General features: G+C 51.3%; 1 protein-coding gene across 9 annotated transcripts in view; it reads left to right on the top strand.

Annotated features, from left to right (window-relative positions):
• PTPRH (protein tyrosine phosphatase receptor type H) overlaps positions 1 to 25,610 on the top strand; it is a 32,200-nt gene that overhangs the window by 5,244 nt on the left and 1,346 nt on the right. For 2 of the 9 annotated variants that reach the window (XM_077981862.1, XM_015124926.3), the window contains 14 exons: positions 575 to 841; positions 2,489 to 2,755; positions 4,850 to 5,116; positions 6,495 to 6,764; positions 8,005 to 8,304; positions 8,638 to 8,904; positions 14,101 to 14,179; positions 14,293 to 14,340; positions 19,403 to 19,493; positions 19,966 to 20,056; positions 21,022 to 21,098; positions 21,206 to 21,340; positions 21,581 to 21,703; positions 21,903 to 22,063. In XM_077981862.1, the coding sequence (XP_077837988.1) occupies positions 575 to 841; positions 2,489 to 2,755; positions 4,850 to 5,116; positions 6,495 to 6,764; positions 8,005 to 8,304; positions 8,638 to 8,904; positions 14,101 to 14,179; positions 14,293 to 14,340; positions 19,403 to 19,493; positions 19,966 to 20,056; positions 21,022 to 21,098; positions 21,206 to 21,340; positions 21,581 to 21,703; positions 21,903 to 22,063 (2,443 nt within the window). Of the gene's footprint in view, positions 1 to 574; positions 842 to 2,488; positions 2,756 to 4,849; positions 5,117 to 6,494; positions 6,765 to 8,004; positions 8,305 to 8,637; positions 8,905 to 14,100; positions 14,180 to 14,292; positions 14,341 to 19,384; positions 19,494 to 19,940; positions 20,057 to 21,021; positions 21,099 to 21,205; positions 21,341 to 21,580; positions 21,704 to 21,902; positions 22,064 to 25,610 lie in introns of all 9 variants that reach the window. The other 7 variants (XM_077981859.1, XR_013410323.1, XR_013410322.1 and 4 more) reach the window with 7 other exon arrangements.

Below are 25,610 nucleotides of genomic sequence, written 5' to 3'. Positions count from 1 at the left end.
GCAAGTGACACTGGTGGGAAAAAAAAGGGTGTGGGGGAGTGCTGACTCTCAGCTCCATCCTAGCCTTGCTGAGTGAGAACCTGCCTTTCACAAGGTCCCCTGTGAGATGGACACACAGCGAAGAATGAGAAGCACTGGTCTAGACCATACACCCTGCATCTACTGGCACCAGCTGTTGAGGGAGAACTAGGAAGTTTGATGATCAAAAATGGCCACTTGGCCGGGCACATTGCCTCACGCCTATAGTCCCAGCACTTTGGGAGGCCGAGGTGGGAGGATCACTTGAGGACCAGAGTTCGAGACCAGCCTGGCCAACATGGTGAAAAGATATAAAAATTAGCCAGATGTGGTGGTGCACACCTGTAGTCCCACCTACTCGGGAGGCTAAAGCAGGAGGATTGCTTGAACCCGGGCGGCGGAGGTTGTGGTGAGCCGAGATCGTGCCACTGCACTATGGCCTGGGTGACAGACGGAGACTCTGTCTCGAAAAAACAAACAAACAAAAAGCTCACTGGCTGCCCCCATTATGTTCTGTAGTCCTGCTCATATTAGATCTTTCTTCCTAATTTCTCAGCCCCCAGCCCAGTGAGAAACCTGAGAGTGGAGTCTCAGACCACCAGCTCCATCTCCCTGAGCTGGGAGGTCCCCAATGGCCCAGACCCACAGAACTCCACCTACTGGGTTCAGTGCACTGGAGACTGTGGTAGAACCGAGACACGAACCACAACAGACACCAACGTCACCGTGGATGGACTTGAACCCGGGTCATTGTATACGTTTTCTGTGTGGGTGGAGAAAGACGGAACAAACAGCTCTGTGGAGACTGTCACTACTGCCACAGGTAAGAGGCAGCCACTGTTTTATTTTTATTTCTTTTGTAAGGGCAGTGGTAGGCGGTGGGTTGAGAGCTGACAAAATGCGACAGGTTCTTTAGTCCAATTGAAACACAGTGAGCCGGGCGCGGTGGCTCACGCCTGTAATCCCAGCACTTTGGGAGGCCGAGGCGGGCGGATCACAAGGTCAGGAGATCGAGACCACGGTGAAACCCCGTCTCTACTAAAAATACAAAAAATTAGCCGGGCGCGGTTGTGGGTGCCTGTAGTCCCAGCTACTCGGGAGGCTGAGGCAGGAGAATGGCGTGAACCCGGGAGGCGGAGCTTGCAGTGAGCCGAGATCGCGCCACTGCACTCCAGCCTGGGCGACAGAGCGAGACTCCGTCTCAAAAAAAAAAAAAAAAAAAAAAAAAAAAAAAAAAAAAGAAACACAGTGGAAGCTACACATGAGAATTTCAGTTTTCTATCAGCCACATAAAAATAAGTAAAAAGAAACTAGTCCGCCTGTCTCTCCAAAAAAGTTAAAAAATTAGCTGTGGTGGCGTGTTCCTGTGGTTCCATCTCCTCGGCAGGCTGAGGTGTGAGGATCTCTTGACCCCAGGAGGCAGAGGTTGCAGTGAGCTCTGATTGGACCACTGCACTCCAGCCTGGGCAACAGAGAGAAATCCTGTCTGAAAAAAAAAAAAAGAAAAAAGAAGGAAGGAAGGAAGGAAGGAAGGAGGGAGGGACGGAGGGAGAGAAGGAAGGAAGGAAGGAAGGAAGGAAGGAAGGAAGGAAGGAAGGAAGGAAGGAAGGAAGGAAGGAAGGAAGGAAGGAGGGACGGAGGGAGAGAAGGAAGGAAGGAAGGAAGGAGGGAGGGACGGAGGGAGAGAAGGAAGGAAGGAAGGAAGGAGGGAGGGACGGAGGGAGAGAATGAAGGAAGGAAGGAAGGAAGGAAGGAAGAAAGGAAGGAGAAACAAATAAACTAAATTACTATGAGACATTTTATGTAGTCGATCAGACACATTTTTTTTTTTCTTGAGACGGAGTCTCTGTCTCCCAGCCTGAAATGCAGTGGTGTGATCTTGACTCACTGCAACCTCCACCTCCTGGGTTCAAGCAATTCTCCTGCCTCAGCATCCCGAGTAGCTGGGACTACAGGCACATGCCACCATGCCCGGCTAACTTTTGTATTTTTAGTAGAGACAGGGTTTTGCCATGTTGGCCAGGCTGGTCTCCAACTCCTGACCTCAGGTGATCCACCTGCCTTGGCCTCCCAACGTGCGGGGATTAGAGGTGTGAGTCACCACGCCCAGCAGATACAAAATATTATCATTTTGACATGTAATCAATATAAAAAGGATCATTAAATATATACACCGAATATACCCACAAAAATAAAAAATATATAAAAAGGATCAATGAGATAGTTGACATTCTTAATTTGACACCAGCTCTTCAAAAGCCGGTGTGGATCTCACACTAATGGCTCATCTCATTTCACAAAAGCCACATCACGAGTACTCAACACTCACGTGGAACTCGTGGCTGCCACATTGGATGGTGCAGAGCTGGGCCTCCCTGCCTCCACCTGCTGGATCCAGTGGTTAAGGAAGGGCCGGAAAGTTCGAGGGCCAGAAACGACAACTCATTTCCCCTCCTGTACTGGTTTTCAGCTCCCAACCCAGTGAGAAACCTGACAGTGGAGGCTCAGACCAACAGCTCCCTCGCCCTGACCTGGGAGGCCCCCGAGGGCCCAGACCCACAGAACTCCACCTACTGGGTTGAGTATACCAGAGACAGTGGCAGAAGCGAGACTCGAAGCACAACAGACACCAACATCACCGTGGATGGACTTGAACCCGGTTCTTTGTACGCGTTTTCCGTGTGGGTGGAGAAGAATGGAATCAACAGCTCCCGGGAGACTGGAAATGCCACCACAGGTGAGAGGCAGTCGCCATTTGTTTGATCTCTTATTTGTTTAAGGGACAGTAGGCAGGAGAACAGGGCCGATTGTCCAGTCCATAGTCCCTCTGGGCCACATTGAGCCAGGTACCCACGTCCACATCTGGGGCAGTCTCAGCTCAAGAGATGAAGAAGGAATGAATGTCCATGGTACCTCCAGCTGTGAAGCTGGGGCCGGTCTGTGTCTAGAACTCTCTAGAATGTGGACCATAATGCCCAGGAGCATCTTCCTGCACCGACAGGAATGTGTAGGGGCCAAGGCATATTACCTGAGCTTTCAAGGAATGAGATACTGTGAGTGGGGACACTCTGACCCTCTGACTCTTCTTCTAGTTCCCAACTGTGTCACATATTGAGGCTGGAAACTCAGATCGCCAGCTCCATGACCCTGATGTGGTCAGCTCCCTGTGTCTACACCTCCGTTGTCCAATATGGTAGCCACTAGCCACACGTGGCTATTAAATTTAAAGTCATTAAAGTTGCATGAAATTGCAAATTCAGTTTCACATTTCGTGTGCTCAAAAGGCCTGTTGAGGGGCTCCCAGTTCCCCCTTCATCCTCCACTGTGCTAATGCCTACCATATTGGAAAGTCAGAGGCCATCTTCACCACCACACAAAGCTCCCTTGATTCTCTCTTATTTTTTTATTTTTTTTTTAGAGCCGGAGTCTCGCTTTGTCACCCAGGCTGGAGTGCAGTGGCAGGATCGTAGCTCACTGCAGCCTGAAATTCCTGGGCTGAAGCCATCCGCCCACCTCAGCCTCCCAAGCAGCAGGGACTACAGACGTGGGCCACCACGCCTGACTAATTTATTTTTTTTAGAGATGAGGTCTTGCTATGTGGTCCAGGCTGGTCTCTAACTCCTGGCCTCAAGCAGTCTCCCAACCTCCACCCCCCAAATTGCTGAGATTACAGGCGTGAGCAATTGTGCTGGGCCATGGGGCCTCTCTTAGGCAGTGACTCCAGGCATAAAGGCTTCACCTTATGATATAATCTTGCAAGGGCCCGACCTCTTAATGCTATTCCATTGGAGATTAGGTTTCAGCTTATGGATTTGTGGAAGGGGACACACATATGGAGGCTATAGTGCTACTCAAATTATGACCCACGTGTGAGCTGCATCAGTGTTACAGGGAGCTGACTGGAAATGAGTTGGCGCCACCCCAGACCTACTGCTCAGAACCCGCATTCAACGAGATCCCCCGTGAGATGTGCACACATTAAAGTTTTTTCTTTTTTTCTTTTCTTTCCTGTTTTTCTTTTCTTTTCTTTTCTTTTTTTTTTTTTTTTTTTTGAGATAGAGTCTTGCTCTGTTGCCCAGGCTGGAGTGCAGTGGTGCAATCTCAGCTCACTGCAACCTCTGCCTCCTGGGTTCAAGCGATTCTCATGCCTCAGCTTCCCGAGTAGCTGGAATTACAGGCAAACGCCACACCATGCGTGGCTAACTTTTGTATTTTTAGTAGAGACAGCGTTGCTTTTTTTTTTTTTTTTTTTTTTTTGAGATGAAGTCTCACTCTTGTCCCCCAGGCTGGAGTGCAATGGTGCGATCTCGGCTCACTGCAATCTCTGCCTCCTGGGTTCAAGCGATTCTCCTGCCTCAGCCTCCCAAGTCACTGGGATTACAGGTGCCCGCCACCACGCCTGGCTAATGTTTGTATTTTTAGTAGAGAAGGGGTTTCACCATGTTGACCAGGTTGGTCTCGAACTCCCGACCTCAGGTGATCCACCCGCCTCGGCCTCCCAAAGTGCTGGGATTACAGGCGTGAACCACTGCGCCCGGCCAAGACAGCGTTTCTACTAAACCCCGTTGACCATGTTGCCCGGGCTGGTCTTGAACTCCTGACCTCAGGTGATCCGCTTGCCTCAGCCTCCCAAAGTGCTAGGATTACAGGCGCGAGCCACTGCGCCCGACACATTAAAGTTTGAGACACACGGTCTAGAACATACACCCTGCGTCTGCTGGCACCAGCAGTTGAACAAGAGCTAAGACCATGGAGGGCAGTGAGGGGCCCACTCCTGCCCCGTTTTGTTCTGTATGTCTGCCCACATAGGATCTTCTTCCTAATTTCTCAGCCCCCAACCCAGTGACAAATGTCCATATGGAGACTCAGACCAACAGCTCCATCACCCTGAGCTGGGACGTCCCCAGTGGCCCAGACCCTCAGGACTACACCTACGGGGTAGAGTACACTGCAGACGGTGGTGGAACTGAGACCCGAAACACAGCAAAGGCCAGTGTGACAGCTGAGGGACTCGAACCCGGAACCTTGTACACATTCTCTGTATGGGCAGAAAAAAATGGAGCACGTGGCTCCAGGCAGAATCTCAGCATCTCCACAGGTAAGAACCCCCAGTGTCCACTCCCTGTTTTGGCGAGAGATTCAGAACCAGCAGCAGCGGCGTGGCACCTCCTCTGGGCTCTGGCTCTGTAGTCCGTAGGCTCTTCAGCCTCACTGAGCTCAGACACCCCCCTCTCCAAGTTCACAGGTAGATGTAATCACAGCTGGGAGCTGGCTCTGCCCTGAAGAAGAAGACAGCCCGTGCAGACGTCTCCTGCCGCTGAGCGTGGGGCTTCGGGGGCACAGGCCTTTTCTTTCTTCTCCTTCCCCTTTCTCTTTCTTTCTTTCCTTTCTTTCCTTCCTTCCTTCCTTCCTTCCTTCCTTTCTTTTCTTTCTTTCTTTCTTTTTCTTTCTTTATTTTTTCCTTCCTTCCTTCCTTTCTTCTTCTTTCTTTCTCTCTTTCTCTTTTCTTTCTTCCTTCCTTCCTCCCTCCCTCCCTGCCTTCCTTTCTTCCTCCTTTCCCTCCTTCCTTCCTTCCTTCCTTTCTTTCTTTCTTTCTTTCTTTCTTTCTTTCTTTCTTTCTTTCTTTCTTTCTTTCTTTCTTTCTTTCTCTCTCTCTCTCTCTCTCTCTCTCTCTCTCTCTCCCCCTTCCTTCCTTCCTTCCTTCCTTCCTTCCTTCCTTCTTTTCTTTTTCTTTCTTTCTTCTTTTTTTTTTGAGACAGGATTTCTCTGTTACCCAGGCTGGAGTACAATGGCACAATCTCAGCTCACCGCAACTCAGCCTCCTGGGCTCAAGCAATTCTCCCGCCTCTGCCTTCCAAGTAGCTGTGACTACAGGCACGCACCACCACACCCAGCTAATTTGTATATTTTTAGTAGAAACAGGGTTTTGCCATGTTGCCCAGACTTGTCTTGAATTCCTGGCCTCAAGTGATCCACCCACCTTGGCCTCCCAAATTGTTGGGATTACAGGCGAGAGTCACTGCGCCTGGTCTCTCTCTCTCTCTCTCTCTCTCTCTCTCTCTCTCTCTCTCTCTCTCTCTCTCTCTCGATGATCCTGCTCTGTCTCCCAGGCTGGAGTGCAGAGGCACAGTCATAGCTCACTGTAGCCTGAACCTCCCAAGCTCAAGCGATCCTCCCACCTCAGCCTCCCTAGTAGCTGGGACTACAGGCATGTGCTACTGTGCCCAGCTAATTTGTTTTAATTTTCAGTAGAGCTAGGGTCTCACTATGTTGCTCAGGCTGGTCTCAAATTCCCAGGCTCAGGCAGTCCTCCAGGTTTAGCTTCCCAAAGTGCTGAGATTACAGGCCTGAGCCACCGTGCCCTGCCAGGAATATTTCTTAATGAGCTGGGCTGCACAAGGACAGGGCATATCACTGTGTTCTGGACTCTTGGGGACTAGGGGACGTGGAAATCCTGACTCTGCTCCCTCTCCCAGTCCCCAACGCAGTGAGAAGCCTCAGCAGGCAGGACAGGACCAACAGCTCTATCACGTTGCGCTGGACAGCTCCCCAGGGCCCAGGCCAGGCTTCCTACACCTACTGGGTCTCATGGATTGGGGAGGGCATGACTGACCCCAGGACCCAAAACACCTCAGATACTGAACTCATCCTAAAGGAACTGGAAGCTGGCCTCCTGTACCACCTCACCGTCTGGGCCGAGAGGAATGAGGTCAGAGGCTATAACAGCACCCTCACTGCAGCCACTGGTAAGACACAGTCAGTTCTCAATACAACTCTATTAGGATGGGGGAAGGGAGAATGTGAAGGGACTTTGGGAGCTCCTTGGGAGACGAAGAGTTCCCATGGGCTCCTCCAGCCTCACCGGCCGGAGCTTAAACCTATAGGCCCCGTTCCTAGTGGGTGTCATTTCTTAGCAGACAGGGCTTTCCAAGCTATGGGACCTGTTTCTTCTCCCTTTCGGAAATGGGCTCTTTGGGGTCAGGGAGAGCCCTCAGTTGTCCAGAACCACCTCTCAGGAGCTGACAGGCACCAGCTGGACAATAGCCAATAGCTGGTCCCAGGGAATTAGATGAACCAAGAGGCCCCCATCTCTCAGCCTAGGCACACTGGGTCCCACTCATGAGAAAATTCAAAATCACTCTGGAGACTAGCTTCATTCTTTTTTTTTTTTTTTTTTTTTTTTTTTGAGACAGGGTCTTGCTCTGTTGCCCAGGCTGGAGTGCAGTGGTGTGATCATGGCTCACTGCAGCCTCGACCTCCTGGGCTCAAGTGATCCTCCCATCTCAACCTCCTGAGTAGCTGGGACCACAAGCGTGAGCCACCATGCCCAGCTCATTTAAAACATTATTTTTTGTAGAGACAGGGTCTCATTATGTTGCCCAAGTTGGTCTCAAACTCTTGGGCTCAAGTGATCTTCCTGCCTTGGCCTCCCTAGGCACTGAGATTATAGGAGTGAGCCACCATGCCTAGCCTGAACCTGGAACTCTTCAATCCTTGGTCATTTGGGCTAAAAAGATGAAATTTGTCAGCTCCCTCTAGAAAGGTGGTGTGTCTAGAGTGAGAAGGCACCCTACCTGGGGTTCCTGTGGAAAAGAAAATACAGAGATCAGATCTCAAGGGCCCTGAGAGGTGGTGGACTACAAATCCCATCACACCATGGAGCCATGACTTCATAAGCTGCAGCGATACAGAGAGTCTGTGGCATCATGGGAGTTGTAGTTTCAGTGGGTGAGATTGGTGTGCATTTGGGAAGAACAAAAAGATGACAGGGTGGGACCCAGGGCTGTAGCCAGGGGACGGAGAGGGCTAGGAGATTCTGGTCCCCACAATCTTTGGGTGTCTAGGCTCTTTCCTGTGGTTCAGCCACCTTAGTCACTGGAGCCATTGATAATGGGTATCTCAGCTTTGCTGTGGGAGAGAGGCAGGCGGGCTAGGGTAGGAGGGTCTTCGAGGATACCCCCTTAGGCCTCTGTTCTCACTTCTCAGCTCCCAGTGAGGTAACAGATCTCCAGAATAAAACTCAGACTAAGAACTCAGTCACGCTGTGGTGGAAGGCCCCTGGAGACCCCCACTTTCAGCTGTACATATACTGCGTCCAGTGGGCCAGTGAGGGACGTCCCCAGAGGGGGCAATATCCCCGAGCGAATTGGGCCAACCAGACCCGCAGGACCAATGAGACACAGTACAAGGTGGAGGCGCTGGAACCCGGGACTCTGTACAACTTCACCGTGTGGGCAGAGAGGAATGACGTAGCCAGTTCCATGCAGAGCCTCCGTGCGTCCACATGTGAGACTCCCCTTCCTGCCTTCATGTGGTGAACTGGGCTTAGCTCAGGCCTTGAGGGCTGAGAGATGAATGGAATACAAATCCCATCAGGCCACGGGCCATGACTTCATGAGCTGCAGTGATGGAGGAGCCCAATGCCTCATGGGAGTTGTAGTTTGGAGGGACTTGTGTCCGTTTGGGGAGGACAGAAAAGGAGGGAAGATGAAGAATTTGGATTTGGGGAGGAAGGGATGGGCTCCTCTCAGAAAACTGGCCTGAGTAGTGGGGGTAGGGGTGGAGGGGGTGGAAAACCCCCTTGGATGGTGCTGCTGACCTCTTGCTTCCTTCACCCAGACCCAGACGCAGTCACCATCACTTCCTGCGTCAGCACCTCAGGGGGTTATGGAGTCATCTTGACCTGGTCCTGCCCCCAGGGAGGCTACGAGGCCTTTGAGTTGGAGGTGCGAGGACAGCGGGGCTCCCAGGACAGATCTTCATGTGGGAAGGGTGTGTCTGTATCAGGTCTTGGGCCGGCTCAGTCCTACCCAGCCACTATCACGACCATCTGGGATGGAATGAGGGTTGCGTCTCCCTCTGTGACCTGCCACACTGAGAGTGCAGGTGAGCGGAGCCTTGTGGGCCAGGCAGCTACGATGAAATGCTCAGTAGACCCCATCAGGCCCCGTTGTGAGGAAATCAATGGGACTCTTTTGTTTCTCATTTCCTTTGAAACATTGTTTTTATTTTATATTTCGAGATGGAGTTTTGCACTTGTTGCCCAGGCTGGAATGCAGTGGCATGATCTTGGCTCACTGCAACCTCTGCCTCCCGGGTTCAAGTGATTCTCCTGCCTCAGCCTCCTGAGTAGCTGGGATTACAGGCACGTGCCACCATGCCCAGCTAATTTTTGGATTTTTAGTAGAGATGGAGTTTCACCATGTTGGCCAGGCTGGTCTCGAACTCCTGACTTCAGGTAATCCACTCGACTCAGGCTCCCAAAGTGCTGGGATTACAGGTGTGAGCCACCACCCCCATCTACAACTCACCACTTAAAGGTACAATTCAATGACTCTTCTTTTTTTTTTTTTTTTTTTGAGACGGAGTCTCACTCTGTCACCCAAGCTGGAGTGCAGTGGCCGGATCTCAGCTCACTGCAAGCTCCACCTCCCGGGTTCACGCCATTCTCCTGCCTCAGCCTCCCGAGTAGCTGGGACTACAGGCGTCCACCACCTCGCCCGGCTAGTTTTTTGTATTTTTTTAGTAGAGACGGGGTTTCACCATGTTAGCCAGGATGGTCTTGATCTCCTGACCTTGTGATCCGCCCGTCTCGGCCTCCCAAAGTGCTGGGATTACAGGCTTGAGCCACCGCGCCCGGCCCATCAATGACTCTTCTTATATTCACAACGTTGTGCAACCATCATCACTATCAGTTTTAGAACATTTTCATTACCCCCAACAGAAAGCTCACCCCGCTGAACCATCACCCCCTAGTTCTCCCATTCCCCAGCCCCCAGCCCTCGGAAATCTCTCATCCACTTTCAGTCTCTATAGATTTGCCTCTCCGGGACATTCATTAAAATGCAATCATAGAATGGGCATAGTGGCTCATGTCTGGAATCCCAGCACTTTGAGAGGCTGAGGTGGAAGGATCACTTGAGCTCAGGAGTTCGAGACCAGTCTGGGCAACAGAGTGAGACCCCATCTCTACCTTTTAAAAAATTAGCCAGCCGTGGTGGTGTGCGCCTGTAGTCCTAGCTACAAGGGAGGCTGAGTCAGAAGGATCACTTGAGCCTAGGAGTTTGAGACTGTAGTGAACTATAATCGGGGCCACTGCACTCCAGCCTGGGTGAAGGAACGAGACCCTGTTTCAAAAACAAAACAAGGCCAGGCGTGGTGGCTCACGCCTGTAATCCCAGCACTTTGGGAGGCCGAGGTAGGCGGATCACAAGGTCAGGAGATCGAGACCATGGTGAAACCCCGTCTCTGCTAAAAATAGAAAAAATTAGCCAGGCGCAGAGGCGGGCGCCTGTAGTCCCAGCTACTCGGGAGGCTGAGGCAGGAGAATGGCATGAACCCGGGAGGCAGAGCTTGCAGTGAGCCGAGATTGCGCCACTGCACTCCAGCCTGGGCAACAGAGCGAGACTCCGTCTCAAAAAACAAAAAAACAAAAAAACAAAAAAACAAAAAAAAATGCCATCATAATTATGTGTTTCTTTGTGACTGGCCACTTTCACTTAGCGTAATTTATTTTGTTTTTGTTTTTGTTTTTGTTTTGAGACTCACTCCGTCACCCAGGCTGGAGTGCAATGGTGCAATCTCTGCCCGCTGCAACCTCTGCCTCCAGGGTTCAAGCAATTCTTGTGCCTCAGCCACCCAAGTATCTGGGATTACAGGCATGTGCCACCATGCTTGGCTAACTTTTTATTTATTTATTTATTTATTTATTTTTGAGGCAGAGTTTCACTCTTGTCACCCAGGCTGGAATGCAGTGGTGCGATCTCGGCTCACTGCAACCTCCACTTCCTGGGTTCAAGTGATTCTCCTGCCTCAGCCTCCTGAGTAGCTGGGATTATAGGCGCCTGCTGCCACACCCAGCTAATTTTTATACTTTTAGTAGAGTATTTGCCATGTTGGCCAGGCTGGTCTCGAACTCCTGACCTCAATAATCCTCCTGCCTCTGCCTCCCAAAGTGTTGGGATTTATAGGCGTGAGCCACCGCACCTGGTCCATCCATTCATTTTTATCCATTCCCTGATCCAGTTGATGGATCAGTTGAGTAGTTTCCACTTTTGACTGTTACGGGTAATGCCACTAGGAATGTTTGTGGACAGGTTTTGTGTGGACGTATGTTTGTATTTCTCTTGGGTCTATACCCGGTAGTGGTACTGAGGGATCACATGGGAACTATATGTCTAACTGCCCCCTTCCTTTTTATTTTTCCTAATGTGGTTGTATCATCTTGCATTAATCAATGGGATACTTGAAGAAGTTTGGAGTTTAGACTTTGGAAAGACCTGGCCATGTGCCAAGACCATGGCCATAAGCCTCACTCTGCCCCATCGATCACTCCCTAGGAATAGGGTTACTTATGAGATTGGGTCTCCAATCTGGAGAGAGACTGTGGGTTGACGCGGCGATCAATGGATGCTGTTTGAACTGGGCTTTGCCAGACTCCATTGTCTGGAAAGTTCTCTGCCTTAGTAACAAGGATCCCTGAGAGAACAGGTCCTCTAGTCCAATTCTGTGAGCCCAAGTCCATGAACGAGTCTCCCCTATAGGTTGTAAGATTCTGCAGTTCCCTGTCAACAAGCACGCTCTTCCCAGGATTGTTGAGAAGCTGCAGCTCGGCGGCCTTCAAGGCTGATGGAGATGGGCCATAGGCTTGAGTCTACCCTAAGACCAGACATTTAATGACAGGTCTTGGAAGAGCTGTGCCGTCAGCCTGAGAGCAGCCATAGACACCACACCACAGATCAGCCGGGCGCGGTGGCTCACGCCTGTAATCCCAGCACTTTAGGAGGCTGAGGCGGGCGGATCACCTGAGGTTGGGAGTTCGAGACCAGCCTGACCAACATGGAGAAACCCTGTCTGTACTAAAAATACAAAAAATTAGCCGGGCGTAGCGACGTGTGCCTGTAATCCCAGCTACTCAGGAGGCTGAGGCAGGAGAATCACTAGAACCCAGGAGGTGGAGTTTGCAGTGAGCCGGGATCGTGCCATTGCACTCCAGCCTGGGCAACAGGGCAAAACTCTGTCTCAAAAAACAAACCAAAAAAAAAAAAAAAAAAAGACACCACCAGATCTCAGTAGGCTCCTCTGCTGGGGAGCCCTTCCCCAGCCAGCAGGACCTCTGAGAAGATGAAGCCTCAATTCTGGGGAGAACAGAAGCCGTCCATGCTGGGGACGATTTCACAACCGGCGAAGTGTTTCCTCCGCCTTGGCACTACAGATGTTTCAGGCTAGATCCTTCTTTGTTGGGGGGGAGGGTGGGGGGGCGTCCTGTGCATTGTAGGATATTGAGCCGCACGTCTGGTTCTCACCAACTAGATGCCAGTAGCACTCCCACTTCCCAGCTGTGACAACCAAAAATGTCTCCAGACATTGCCCAGTGTCTCTTTGGGAACAAAATCACTCTTGTTGAGAACCACAAGTCTAAGCTAAGGAAGGTGAGAGTCACTTTTTGAGACATGATTTCACTCTGTTGCCCAGGCTGGAGTGCAGCAATACGATCACGGCTCACTGCAGCCTCCACCTCCCAGGCTCAAGTGATCCTCCTGCCTCAGTCCCCTGAGTAGCTGGGACTACAAGCATGTACTACCATGCCCAGCTATTTTGTTGGGGTCCTTTTTTTCTGAGAAGAGTCTCGCTGTGTCGCCCAGGCTGGAGTGCAGTGGTGCAGTCTCAGCTCACTGCAACCTCCACCTCCCAAGTTCAAGTGATTCTCATGCACAGCCTCCTTAGTAGCTGGGATGACAGGTGTGGACCACCATACCCAGCTAACTTTTGTATTTTTAGTAGAGGCGGGATTTTGTTATGTTGCCCAGGCTGGTCTCAAACTCCTGGGCTCGAGTGATCCACCCACCTCAGCCTCCCAAAGCATTGGGATTACAGGCGTGAGCCATCGCACCTGGCCAGGAGTCATTCTTCAGCACCCAGGTCACCTGTGAAAATGATGGACAGTTGACTTTTGAACAATGGTCCCCTACACAGTAGAAAATCTGCATATAACACCTGGGCGCAGTGGCTCACGCCTGTAATCCCAGCACTTTGGGAGGCCAAGGCAGGCGGATCATGAGGTCAGGAGATCGAGACCATCCTGGCTAACATGGTGAAAGCCTCTACTAAAAATACAAAAAATTAGCCGGGCGAGGTGGCGCCTGTAGTCCCAGCTACTCGGGGGGCTGAGGCAGGAGAATGGCATGAACCTGGGAGGCGGAGCTTGCAGTGAGCTGAGATCGCGCCACTGCACTCCAGCCTGGGCGACAGAACGAGACTCCGTCTCAAAAAAAGAAAAAGAAAAAAAATCTGCATATAACATTTGACTCCCCCAAAATTTAACTACTACTACCTACTCTTGATTGGAAGCCTTACCAATAACATAACATATATTTTGTCTGTAATATGTACTATATACTGTATTATTTTTGTTTGTTTGCTTTTGAGACGGAGTCTCGCTCTGTCACCCAGGCTGGAGTGCACTGGTGCGATCTCTGCTCACTGCAAGACCCGCTTCCCGGGTTCACACCATTCTCCTGCCTCAGCCTCCCGAGTAGCTGGGACTACAGGCGCCCGCCACCACACCCGGCTAATTTTTTTTGTATTTTTAGTAGAGACAGGGTTTCATCGTGTTAGCCAGGATGGTCTCGATCTCCTGACCTCATGATCTACCTGCCTTGGCCTCCCAAAGTGCTGGGATTACAGGCGTGAGCCACCCCGCCTGGCTGTACTATATACTGTATTCTTATAATCAAGTAGCTAGAGAAAAAAAGTTCTTAAGAACATCCTAAGGAAGAGAAAATGTATTCACTATTTATGAAGTGGATCATCATAAAGGTCTTCATCCCTGTGGTCTTCGCATTGAGTAGGCAGAGGACGAGGAGGAAGGAGGGGGGCTGGTCTTGCTGTCTCAGGGGTAGAGGAAAATCCATGGATAAGTGTGTAAGTATAACTGGACCCACGCAGTTCACACCCGTGATGTTAAAGAGTCAGCTGTAGTTGGACCAGGCTCCTGGGGAAGAGGAAAGGCTGGGCAAGGTTGGAGACAGATGACCAGATAAGACCTGCGCTCTAAGAGTTCCCAACGCCTCCTCCCCACAGGGGTCATTGCCGGAGCCATCGTGGGCATCCTCCTATTTCTCATCCTGGTGGGCCTGCTGTTTTTCTTCCTGAAGAGGAGGTGAGACTCCGCACAGGGCTGACCGCCTGGAGGGTGGGGGCTGGAGAAGAAGGAGGAGGATCCCTGGTTGCAGCCTCACCCCTGAGCCTTTCATCCTAACGTCCTTTTCCCAGGAATAAGAAGAAACCGCAGAAACCAGAACTTGGGGATCTGGTCTTCAGGTGAGCAGAAGGTCTCGGGGGCGCGTCGGAAAGAATCTGGTCAAATCAAGGGGTGTTTGCCGGCTGCCGGCTAGGTCAGAGGGCTTTCCTTGAATATCCTGCCTAAAATATTCCCGCGGGGTGTGGCGGCTCACGCCTGTAATGCTAACACTTTGGGAGGCTGAAGTGGAAGCATTGCTTGAGGCCAGGAGTTCGAGACCAGCCTGGGCAACCTAGTAAGACCGCCAGAGGGTGGATCAGTGCATCTACCCACAAAGGTCTCAGAAGGGACCCATGCCCCTGCGGCTTCTGCGACAGGGACCACAGCCCTTCCATCTCGACTCACTCCCCAAGCAGCCTGGGCCAGTGAATTCAGTTCTGGTCTCAACTCCTGGACTTTCATTCATTCATTCAGCAGAATTCATTCATTCATTCAGCAAATATCAGCTGAGCACCAGCATGTATCAGGCACTGTTCTAGGTGCCAAACAACAGCTAATTAAACCAAGATTCCTGCCCAGCAGGGGCTTATACCCTAGTACAGGAGATATCAATAAACAAGATCGCTGGGGCACGGTGGCTTACGCCTATAATCCCAGCACTTTGGGAGGCCAAGGCGGGCAGATCACGAGGTCAGGAGATTGAGACTATCCTGGCTAACACGGTGAAACCCCATCTCTACTAAAAATACAAAAAATTAGCTGGGCTTGGTGGTGGGCACCTGTAGTCCCAGCTACTTGGGAGGCTGAGGAGGAGAATGGCATGAACCTGGGAGGCGGAGCTTGCAGTGAGCCAAGATCCCGCGGCTACACTCCAGCCTGGGCCACAGAGGGAGACTCCATCTGAAAAAATAAAAAATAAAAATAAATAAATAAATACACAAGGTCATTAAAAATATGATATAAACTTTCAGACGGGGCCAGGCATGGTGGCGCACACCTGTAATCCCAGCTACTCAGGAGGCTGGGGCAGGAGAATCACTTGAATCCAGGAACAGAGGTTGCAGTGAGCCGAGATTGTACCATATATATATAGAATAAACTTGGAGACAAAGCAAGAGGAGGGGATAGGAAGGGTAGAGGAATATTTTGATATTCTTTTTTTTTTTTTTTTTTTTTTTGAGGTGGAGTCTTGCTCTGTTGCACAGGCTGAAGTGCAGTGGCACGATCTTGGCTCACCGCAACCTCTGCCTCCCGGGTTCAAGCAATTCTCCTGCTGCCTCAGCCTCCTGAGTAGCTGGGACCACAGGCATGCACCACCACACCCAGCTAATTTTTGTGTTTTTTAGTAGAGACGGGGTTTCACTATATTGGCCAGGCTGGTCTCGAACTCCTGACCTTGTGATCCACCCACCTTGGCTTCCCAAAGTGCTGGGATTACACGTGTGAGCCATGGCCCCTGGCCTATTTTGATATTCTTCTAATGTGAAAATTAGAAGAAATTAGAGAGAAAATCAGAAGAATTATTTTATTTTATTTTATGTATTAATTTGTCAAGACAGGGTCTCACTCTGTGGCCCAGGCTGGAGTGCAGTGGCCCTATCATAGCTCACCACAGCCTCGACCTCCTGGGCTCCAGTGGCCCTCCCACCTCAGCCTCCCCTGTAGCTGGGACCACAGGCATGCACCACAATGCCTGGCTAATTTTTAAATGTTTTGTAGAGATGGGAGTGGGAGGGGGCAGTCTTACTAGGTTGCCCAGGCTGGTCTCGAACTCCTGGCCTCAAGCAATCCTTCCACTTCGGCCTCCCAAAGTGTTAGCATTACAGGCGTAAGCCGCCACACCCCGCAGGAATATTTTAGGCAGGATATTCAAGGAAAGCCTTGCTAACGAGATGACTAAGAGGCAGTCATCTGAGTACAAACCTACACAAGTGGGAGAGGAGCAGTGCACGCATCTGGGAAGGGCGTTCCGAGGACAGGGACAGGCGAGTGGAGGGCCCGAGGCAGCAGCACACGTGAGGTTCGGAGAACATCGTGCATCTCCCACTGAGCAGAGCGAGGAAAGGGAGGGAGGTGGGAAATGAGATCAGAGCAACATCAGTGGGGCCAGAGCAGGCACAGGCTTGTAGATGAAAGTTAGGACTTTGGATTTATTGTGAGATGGGAGTTCTTAAAAGATTTTGAATAGATTAGTGACATAGTCTAACAGGTGTAAGAAGCAAAGGGAAGAGATTTGTAATAATCCAGACAAGAGGCCAGGCGCGGTGGCTCACACCTGTAATCCCAGCACTTTGGGAGGCTGAGGCAGGAGGATCACTTGAGGTCAGGAGTCCGAGACCAGCCTGACCAACATGGTGAAACCCTGTTTCTACTAAAAATACAAAAATTAGCCGGGCATGGTGGTGGGCACCTGTAATCCCAGCTGCTCAGGAGGCGGAGGCAGGAGAATCGCTTGAGCTTCGGAGGCTGAGGTGGCAGTGAGCCGAGATCACACCATTGCACTGCAGCCTAGGCGACAGAATGAGACTCTGTCTCAAAAAAAAAAGAGAGAAAAAGAAAGAAAGTGAAACTACAAGAATGGGCCAAACCCTGTAAGAAGTGTGTGTCCAGTGAGAAAAGTGGCTTGGGGCTGGACACTGGGGAACAGTTACCTTTTAAGACGGACAGAGGAGGAGGGGCCTGCCCAGGAAATGGACGAGCAGCAGCTGGGTAGGTGGGGGCCAAGCCAGGACCGGTGTTCAGGAACAGTGCAGATCCAGGAAACAAGCAGGCACAGGCGGTGGTGCTAAACGATGCTGAGCAGTCAGGCTGGTGGGGGCTGAAACATGGCCTTTGCAATTACAGACAGGGAGGTCATGACGATTTTGGAGAAAGGTGGTCCCTGGAGTGGTAGATACAGACTCCAGGCCATGGTGATGGGATAACAGGAAGGAGAAACACTGGTCTGCATGAGAAGATTGAGTGTAGAGCTGTCTGAGTAGGTTTATTATTATTATTATTTCATTTTTTATTTTTTGAGATGAAGTCTCGCCCTGTCACCCAGGTTGGAGCATAGTGGTGTGATCTCAGTTCACTGCAACCTCCGCATCATGGGTTCAAGCGATTCTCCTGCCTCAGCCTCCTGAGTAATCGGGACTACAGGTGTGCAACACCACGCCCAGATTATTTTTGTATTTCTAGTAGAGATGGGGTTTCACCATGTGGGCCAGGCTGGTCTCAAACTCCTGACCTCGTGATCCACCTGCCTTAGCCTCCCAAAGTGCTGGGATTACAGGTATGAGGCATCGCGCCCGTCGAGACAGCATTTATAAAATTCTATTACAAGCTGGGCGCAGTGACTCATGCCTGTAATCCTAGCACTTTGGGAGGCCGAGGTGGGAAGATTGCCTGAGATCAGGAGTTTGAGACCAGCCTGGGAAATACGGTGAAACCTTATCTGTACTAAAATACAAAAAATTAGCCAGGTGGGGTGGCGGGCACCTGTAGTCCCAGCTACTCGGGAGGCTGAGGCAGGAGAATTGCTTGAACCTGGGAGGCAGAGGTTACAGTGAGCCGAGATCATGCCACTGTACTCCAGCCTAGGCGACAGAATGAGACTCTGTCTCCAAAGGAAAAAAAAAAAATTATATTACAAGAGGAAGAGTGAGAAAGAGCTGAAGTTCCATGAAGTCAAGCAACTTTTTTAAATGTTTTAATTTTAGTTTTAAAAATTGAGACAGGATCTCACTCTAGGCTGGAGTATAGTGTGGCAAACACAGCTCGCTGCAGCCTTGACCTCCTGGTTCAAGTGATCCTCTCATCTCAGCCTGCAGGTAGCTGGGACCACAGTTGTGCACCACTATGCCTGGCTGATTTTTTAATACTTAAATTTCTGTGGAGACAAGGTCCTGCTGTGTTGCCCAGGCTGGTCTTAAACTCCTGGGCTCAAGCAATCCTTCTGGCTCAGCCTCTCAAAGTGCTGGAATGACAGGCATGAGCCACCGCGCTGAGCCTCCCTTGTTTTTGAGGCTGAGTCATAGTCCATTGTATGGCTCGACCACGTTTGGTTTATCCGTTCCCCCATAGATGGAGGTTTAGGTTGCGTCCACCTCTGGGCTATCCTGAACATTATAAATATGGGCATGCAAATAGCTTTTTAAGTCTTTGCTTTCAGTTATTTTGGGGATATACCCAGGAGTGGCATTGCTGGATCAAAAATACCTTTTCATTGATCCCAAAAGCACTATATATATATAAAATATACGTGTATATATATACACATACACACACACACATATATATGTATACATATATATACATGCCATTTTTTTTTTTTTTTTTTTTTTTTTTTTTTTTTGAGACGGAGTCTCGCTCTGCCGCCCAGGCTGGAGTGCAGTGGCCGGATCTCAGCTCACTGCAAGCTCCGCCTCCCGGGTTCACGCCATTCTCCTGCCTCAGCCTCCCCAGTAGCTGGGACTACAGGCGCCCGCCACCGCGCCTGGCTAGTTTTTTGTATTTCTTAGTAGAGACGGGGTTTCACCGTGTCAGCCAGGATGGTCTCGATCTCCTGACCTCGTGATCCGCCCGCCTCGGCCTCCCAAAGTGCTGGGATTACAGGCTTGAGCCACCGCGCCCGGCCTACATGCCATTATTATAAGATTTCGGTGAGTGGAAAGGATATCTATATATCTCTATATATAGATATCTATCTATATCTATCTATATATAGATATCTATATCTACCTATATATAGATAGATATCTATATCTATATCTATCTATATATAGAGATATATATATATAGAGAGAGAGAGAGAGATGGACAGAGTCTTACTCTGTTGCCCAGGCTGGAGTTCAGTGGTGCAGTCTCGGCTTACTCAACCTCCACCTCCCCGGTACAAGCGATTCTCCTGCCTCAGCCTCCTGAGTAGCTAGTAGACTACAGGCAGACACCACCATGCCTGGCTAATTTTGGTATTTTTAGTGGAGATGGGGTTTCTCCATGTTGGTCAGGCTGGTCTCAAACTCCTGACCTCAGGTGATCCGCCCGCCTCAACCTTCCAAAGTGCTGGGATTACAGATGTGAGCCACCGTGCCCAGCCCTCAAAAGCACAAGATTAAAAGAGGTTACGGTCTTTTCTCCCTGCTCCCCCAAAACCCGTAGCTTCCCAGGGGACATCCTGGCTGAAGACTTCGCTGATCACGTCAGGAAGAATGAGAAGGACAGCAACTGTGGTTTTGCAGACGAGTACCAGGTGGGGATGGGACAGAAGGGCTGAGCTCAGCCTCCCTCCGGTGGCCTAATCCCCAATCCCCACCCCTTGGCCAGACCTCATGGCTTTCAGGATTAAGCAAAAGCAGCATCGCATACGTCACTGGATTGTGCAGAGATTCCCAGGCATGTTTTCTTTCCGCTCACTGACATCTTAAAATAATGGCGGGTCAGTCCTAAAGTAACTCTCTCCGCTCCCACCAAGTGAGTCCTTTCTCCCCTGACACCTGCTTTCTTGCCTGCCTGAGGAAGTCCCACGGTTCCCTAAATCCTCCTGAATGCCCCACAGGGCAGGTGGCACACATATGTTCTGTTTTGGTGGGTGCCATAGAATCTCAGGGTGCAAGGAATAGACAAGGGGTGATGTCGAAGAAGGCAAGGGGAGCTTGGGGGTTACCCTTGAGGGAAAGTAGAGAAAATCCAACACCAGGTACTGCCTTTGCCTGCACTCCCAGCAACTGTCCCTGGTGGACCACAGCCAGTCTCAGACGGTGGCGTCAGCTCCGGAGAACAACGGCAAGAACCGCTACAGAAATGTACTGCCCTGTGAGTCTCGGGCTTCTGCTGCTTTCGTCCCAGCCCCGATCTACTCAGTTCCCCATCCCGGTCCCCTTCTCCTACCTGCTTTGAGAGACAAGACCTGCCTCCTACCGTGGGAACCCACACACACTTTTTTCTTTTTCTTTTCTTTCTTTCTTTTTCTTTCTCTTTTTCTTTTCTTTTCTTTTTTTTTTTTTTTTTTTGAGATGAGTCTCACTCTGTCGCCCAGGCTGGAGTGCAGTGGCACGATGTCGGCTCACTGCAACCTCCGCCTCCTGGGTTCACGCCATTCTCCTGCCTCAGCCTCCCGAGGAGCTGGGACTACAGGCGCCCGCCACCACGCCCGGCTAATTTTTTATATTTTTAGTAGAGACGGGGTTTCACCGTGTTATCCAGGATGGCCTCGATCTCCTGACCTTGTGATCCACCCGCCTCGGCCTCCCAAAGTGCTGGGATTGCAGGTGTAAGCCACTGTGCCTGGGCCCCCCTCCCCATTTTTTTCCTTTGAGACAGAGTCTTGTTCTGTTGCCCAGGCTGGAGCGAAATGGTGCCACCTCAGCTCACTGCAACCTCCACCTCTCGGGTTCAAGCAATCCTCCCACCTCAGCCTCCCTAGTAGCTGGGATTACAGGGCCCGCCACCATGCCTGACTAATTTTTGTATTTTTAGTAGTGACTGGGTTTCACCACGTTGGCCAGGCTTGTCTCAAATTCCTGACCTCAGGTGATCCACCCACCTCAGCCTCCCAAAGTGCTGGGATTACAGGCGTGAGCCACTGTACCCGGCTGTGGGTCCCTTTGAGAGTCCTCCTGGCCTGCTCCCTGCAGCTGGGGTCCCTCCGCCCCTCCCAATCCCTGCATGGCTCCCAGCGTCTGCCGGCATCTCAGCATGACTTCTGTCCATGGGTCTTGGTCTTGTCTCTGTGCCTCTCTGGGTCTCTCTGCCTGGCTAATGCTGGCCTCTTCTCCTAGATGACTGGTCCCGGGTGCCCCTGAAGCCCATCCACGAGGAGCCAGGCTCTGACTACATCAATGCCAGCTTCATTCCCGTAAGGTCGTGGTTGGGATTGAAAGGGTGCCCAGAAGGCCTGGAGAGATCAGAGCTGGCCGGGGGTCATCTAGAGGCCCCCCTGACCCGCCTGCCTTCCTCAACCAGGGTCTCCGGAGCCCCCAGGAGTTCATCGCCACCCAGGGTCCCCTGCCACAGACGGTGGGTGACTTTTGGCGCCTGGTGTGGGAACAGCAGAGCCACACCCTGGTCATGCTGACCAACTGCATGGAGGCCGGCCGGGTGAGAGATCTGAGTCCTGGGTGCTGACTGGGTGCAGGACCCTGCCCCGAACACTGATCCAATGTAGACCCCACACCCAGACCTCACGGATTCCTCCAGGGTGACCCCAGGTGTCTTCGGTGTAGACCTGTTCCCCACTCTCCCCCCAGCCCATCTGCTGGTTCACATATGGGGCCTAAAGCAGACCCCACAGATCTGGGGAAGAGGAGTTCTGTTCTCTGACCCCTCCTCCGCCCCCAGGTGAAGTGTGAGCATTACTGGCCTCTGGACTCGCAGCCCTGCACCCATGGACACCTGCAGGTAACCCTGGTGGGTGAGGAAGTGATGGAGAACTGGACGGTGCGGGAACTGCAGCTCCTCCAGGTGCGTGTGTCCAGCCCCGTCCTGGCCCTCAGCCTTCTCCTATGACATATGCCATGCTTCCAGGACCCTCCACCAACTCCAACCTTCCACTCACTCCTCTGAGGAGCTGCAGTGTGCCCCAGGGAACCCACTCCTAGTGGTAGAAGCCGGGTCCTCCTTACATTCATCTCCAGAGCCTGTGAGCGCTCCCTCCTTCCAGGTGGAGGAACAGAAGACGCTATCCATGCGGCAATTCCACTACCAGGCCTGGCCAGACCACGGCGTTCCCTCCTCCCCAGACATCTTGCTGGCTTTCTGGAGGATGCTCCGGCAGTGGCTGGATCAGACCACGGAGGGAGGCCCACCCATTGTACACTGCAGGTGGGGACCAGCCCAGGACCCTTGGTCTTGAGAGAACCGCTCCCTTGGGGCTCAGACGATGTTATTAGATGGGACCCTGGGAACTTACAGGGGAGGTGGAAGAGGGAGAGAAGGAGGAGGTGGATGCAGAAGATAAAGGGGGATGTGAAGCAGTTAAGGAAAGAAGGAGGGGCCGGGTGCGGTAGCTCACGCCTGTAATCCCAGCACTTTGGGAGGCCAAGGCAGTCGGATCACGAGGTCAAGAGATTGAAACCATCCTGGCTAACACAGTGAAACCCCATCTCTACTAAAAATACAAAAATTTAGCCGGGCGTGGTGGTGGGTGCCTGTAGTCCCAGCTCCTGGGGAGGCTGAGGCAGGAGAATGGCGTGAACCCGGGAGGCGGAGCTTGCAGTAAGCCGAGAACCTGCCACTGCACTCCAGCCTGGGCGACAGAGTGAGACTCTGTCTCAAAAAAAAAAAAAAAAGAAAAGGAAGATAAGGATGAAAAGATGGGAATGAAAGATGAAAAGGCAGGCCAGGTGCGGTGGCTCACGCCTGTAAATCCCAGCCCTTTGGGAGGCTGAGGCAGGTGGATCACTTGAGTTCAGGAGTTTGAGACCAGCCTGGCCAACATAGCGAAACCCTGTCTCTACTAAACATACAAAAATTAGCCAGGTGTGGTGGCAGGCACCTGTAATCCCAGCTACTCGGGACCCTGAGGTAGGAGAATCGCTTGAACCCGGGAGGCGGAGGTTGCAGTGAGCCGAGGTCACACCACTGCACTCCAGCCTGGGTGACTCTGTCTCAATTTAAGAAAAAAAAAAAGGAAAAAAAGAAAAATGAAAAGGTAAAGGCAGAGAAAGTTGAATGCAGAAGAGAAGGGAGAAAGGATGAAGACGCAGGATGGAGATGTGGTCACAGATTCTGAGAAACATTGGACACATTTCCTTGTACTGGAGTGCAGGGCCTCCCCCGTCAACTGCTTCCCTGATACTTATTTTTGTTTTATTTTATTTTATTTTATTTTATTTGAGATGGAGTCTTGCCCCGTCGCCCAGGCTGGAGTGCAATGGCACAATCTCAGCTCACTGCAACCTCTGCCTTCCAGGTTCAAGCAATTCTCCTGTCTCAGCCTCCTGAGTAGCTGGGATTACAGATGCTCACCCCTGCACCCGGCTAATATTTGTAATTTTAGTAGAGATGGGGTTTCACCATGTTGGCCAGGCTGGTCTCGAACTCCTGACCTCGTGATCCGCCCGCCTCGGCCTCCCAAAGTGCTGGGATGACAGGCGTGAGCCACCACACCTGACGCTTTCCTGATATTTATGCTGAAGTCCCGTAGGTCAGATTTCACCTAACGGTAACTATTAGAGAGATGAGGAGGAGTGACAGCCCCTGAGACTGGGGCTCTGGTTTCAGTGACAGTGAACCTTTACACACTCCTACTGTTTCTCATAACATCCTCATGGCAGGCCGGGCGCGGTGGCTCAAGCCTGTAATCCCAGCACTTTGGGAGGCCGAGACGGGCGGATCACGAGGTCAGGAGATCGAAACCATCCTGGCTAACACGGTGAAACCCCGTCTCTACTAAAAAATACAAAAAACTAGCTGGGTGAAGTGGCGGGCGCCTGTAGTCCCAGCTACTTGGGAGGCTGAGGCAGGAGAATGGCGTGAACCCGGGAGGCGGAGCTTGCAGTGAGCTGAGATCTGGCCACTGCACTCCAGCCTGGGCGACAGAGCATGATTCCGTCTCAAAAAAAAAAAAAAAAAAAAAAAAAAAAAAAAATCCTCATGGCAAAATTGTCCTCCCCATTTTATTTTATTTATTTATTTATTTGTTTATTTTGGAGGCGGAGTTTCGCTCTCGTTGCCCAGGCTGGAGGGCAATGGAGCGATCTCGGCTCACTGCAACCTCCGCCTCCCAGGTTCAAGCGATTCTCCTGCCTCAGCCTCCCGAGTAGCTGGGATTACAGGCGTGTGCCACCACGCCTGGCTAATTTTGTATTTTTAGTAGACACGGGGTTTTACCGTGTTGATCAGGCTGGTCTCGAACTCCCAACCCCAGGTGATCCGACCACCTCAGCCTCCCAAATTGCTGGGATTACAGGCGTGAACCACCGCGCCCGGCAATGTCCCCCAATTTTAGAGTTGAGTGGATATCATTACATCATTCCATTAGTATACGTGTCCAGAAGCATATCTAGAACAGCCAAAGCAACAGACACTAAACAGATTAGTAGCTTCCAGGCCCTGGAGGGAGACAGGGAATGGGGAGAGGCAGCCTAATGGGCGTGGTGTCTGCTTTAGGGGTGATGAAAGTGTTTTGCAAGTAGATAGAAGTGGAGGCTGCACAATGTTGTGAGTGTGGTAAATTGCTTGCATTCAAATAGCTAAATTTTTTTTCTTTTTTTTTTGGAGACAGAGTCTCGCTGTGTCACCCAGGCTGGAGAGCAATGGCTTGATCTCAGCTCACTGTAACCTCCGCCTCCTGGGTTCAAGCGATTCTCCTGTCTCGGCCTCCTGAGTAGCTGGAAATACAGGCGCCTGCCATCCCACCTGGCTAATTTTGGTATTTTTAGTAGAGATGGGGTTTCTCCATGTTGGCCAGGCTTGTCTCCAATGCCTGACCTCAGGTGATCTGCCCACTTCAGCCTCCCAACGTGCTGGGATTGCAGGCGTGAGCCACTGTGCCCAGCCTAAAATAGTTAAATTTTTTTTTTTTTTTTTTGAGATGGAGTCTCGCTCTGTCACCCAGGCTGGAGTGAAGTGGTGTGATCTTGGCTCACTGCAACCTCTGCCTCCCGGGTTCAAGCGATTCCCCTGCCTCAGCCTCTCGAGTTGCTGGGACTACAGGAGCATGCCACCATGCCTGGCTAATTTTTTTTTTTTTTTTTTTGTATTTTAGTAGAGATGGAGTTTCACCATGTTGGCCAGGATGGTCTTGATCTCCTCACCTCGTGATCCACCCACCTCGGCCTCCCAAAGTGCTGGGGTTACAGGCGTGAGCCACTGTGCCCAACCTAAAACAGCTAATGTTTTCACGGGGCACGGTGGCTCATGCCTGTAATCCCAGCACTTTGGGGGACTGAGGTGGGAGGATCACTTGAGTCCAGGAGTTTGAGACCAGCCTGGGCAACATGGCAAGACCCCGTCTCTATAAAAACATTTAATAAGTTAGCCAGATGCAGTGGTGTGTGCCTATGATCCAAGCTACTCAGGAGGCTGAGACAGGAGGTTCACTTGAGCCCAGGAGGTCAAGGGTGCAGTGAGCCGAGGTCATGCCACTGCACTCCAGCCTGCGTGACAAACAAAACAAAACGAAAGACTAATTTTGTGTTTAAAGGAATTATTCAGTGATTGGCTGGAGAGTTCTTCTTCCTGTGTTTGAACCCCAGCTCTGTCACTTATTAGCTGAGTGGCCTGGGGTATGGGACTTCACCTCACTCAGCCTCCATTTCCCCATCTGTACAAAGGATGTGCTAGTACATCCCACTTCTTAGGTTTCGGAGGAGCGAAGAAGGCCCATCAGGCACTTAGAACAGAGCCTAACAGATGGAAGGAACTC

Source organism: Macaca mulatta, chromosome 19 (assembly GCF_049350105.2).
Source record: "Macaca mulatta isolate MMU2019108-1 chromosome 19, T2T-MMU8v2.0, whole genome shotgun sequence".
Taxonomy (NCBI): domain Eukaryota; kingdom Metazoa; phylum Chordata; class Mammalia; order Primates; family Cercopithecidae; genus Macaca; species Macaca mulatta.
Note: the sequence above shows the minus strand (reverse complement) of the source record. Positions and strands in the feature narration are given on the sequence as shown.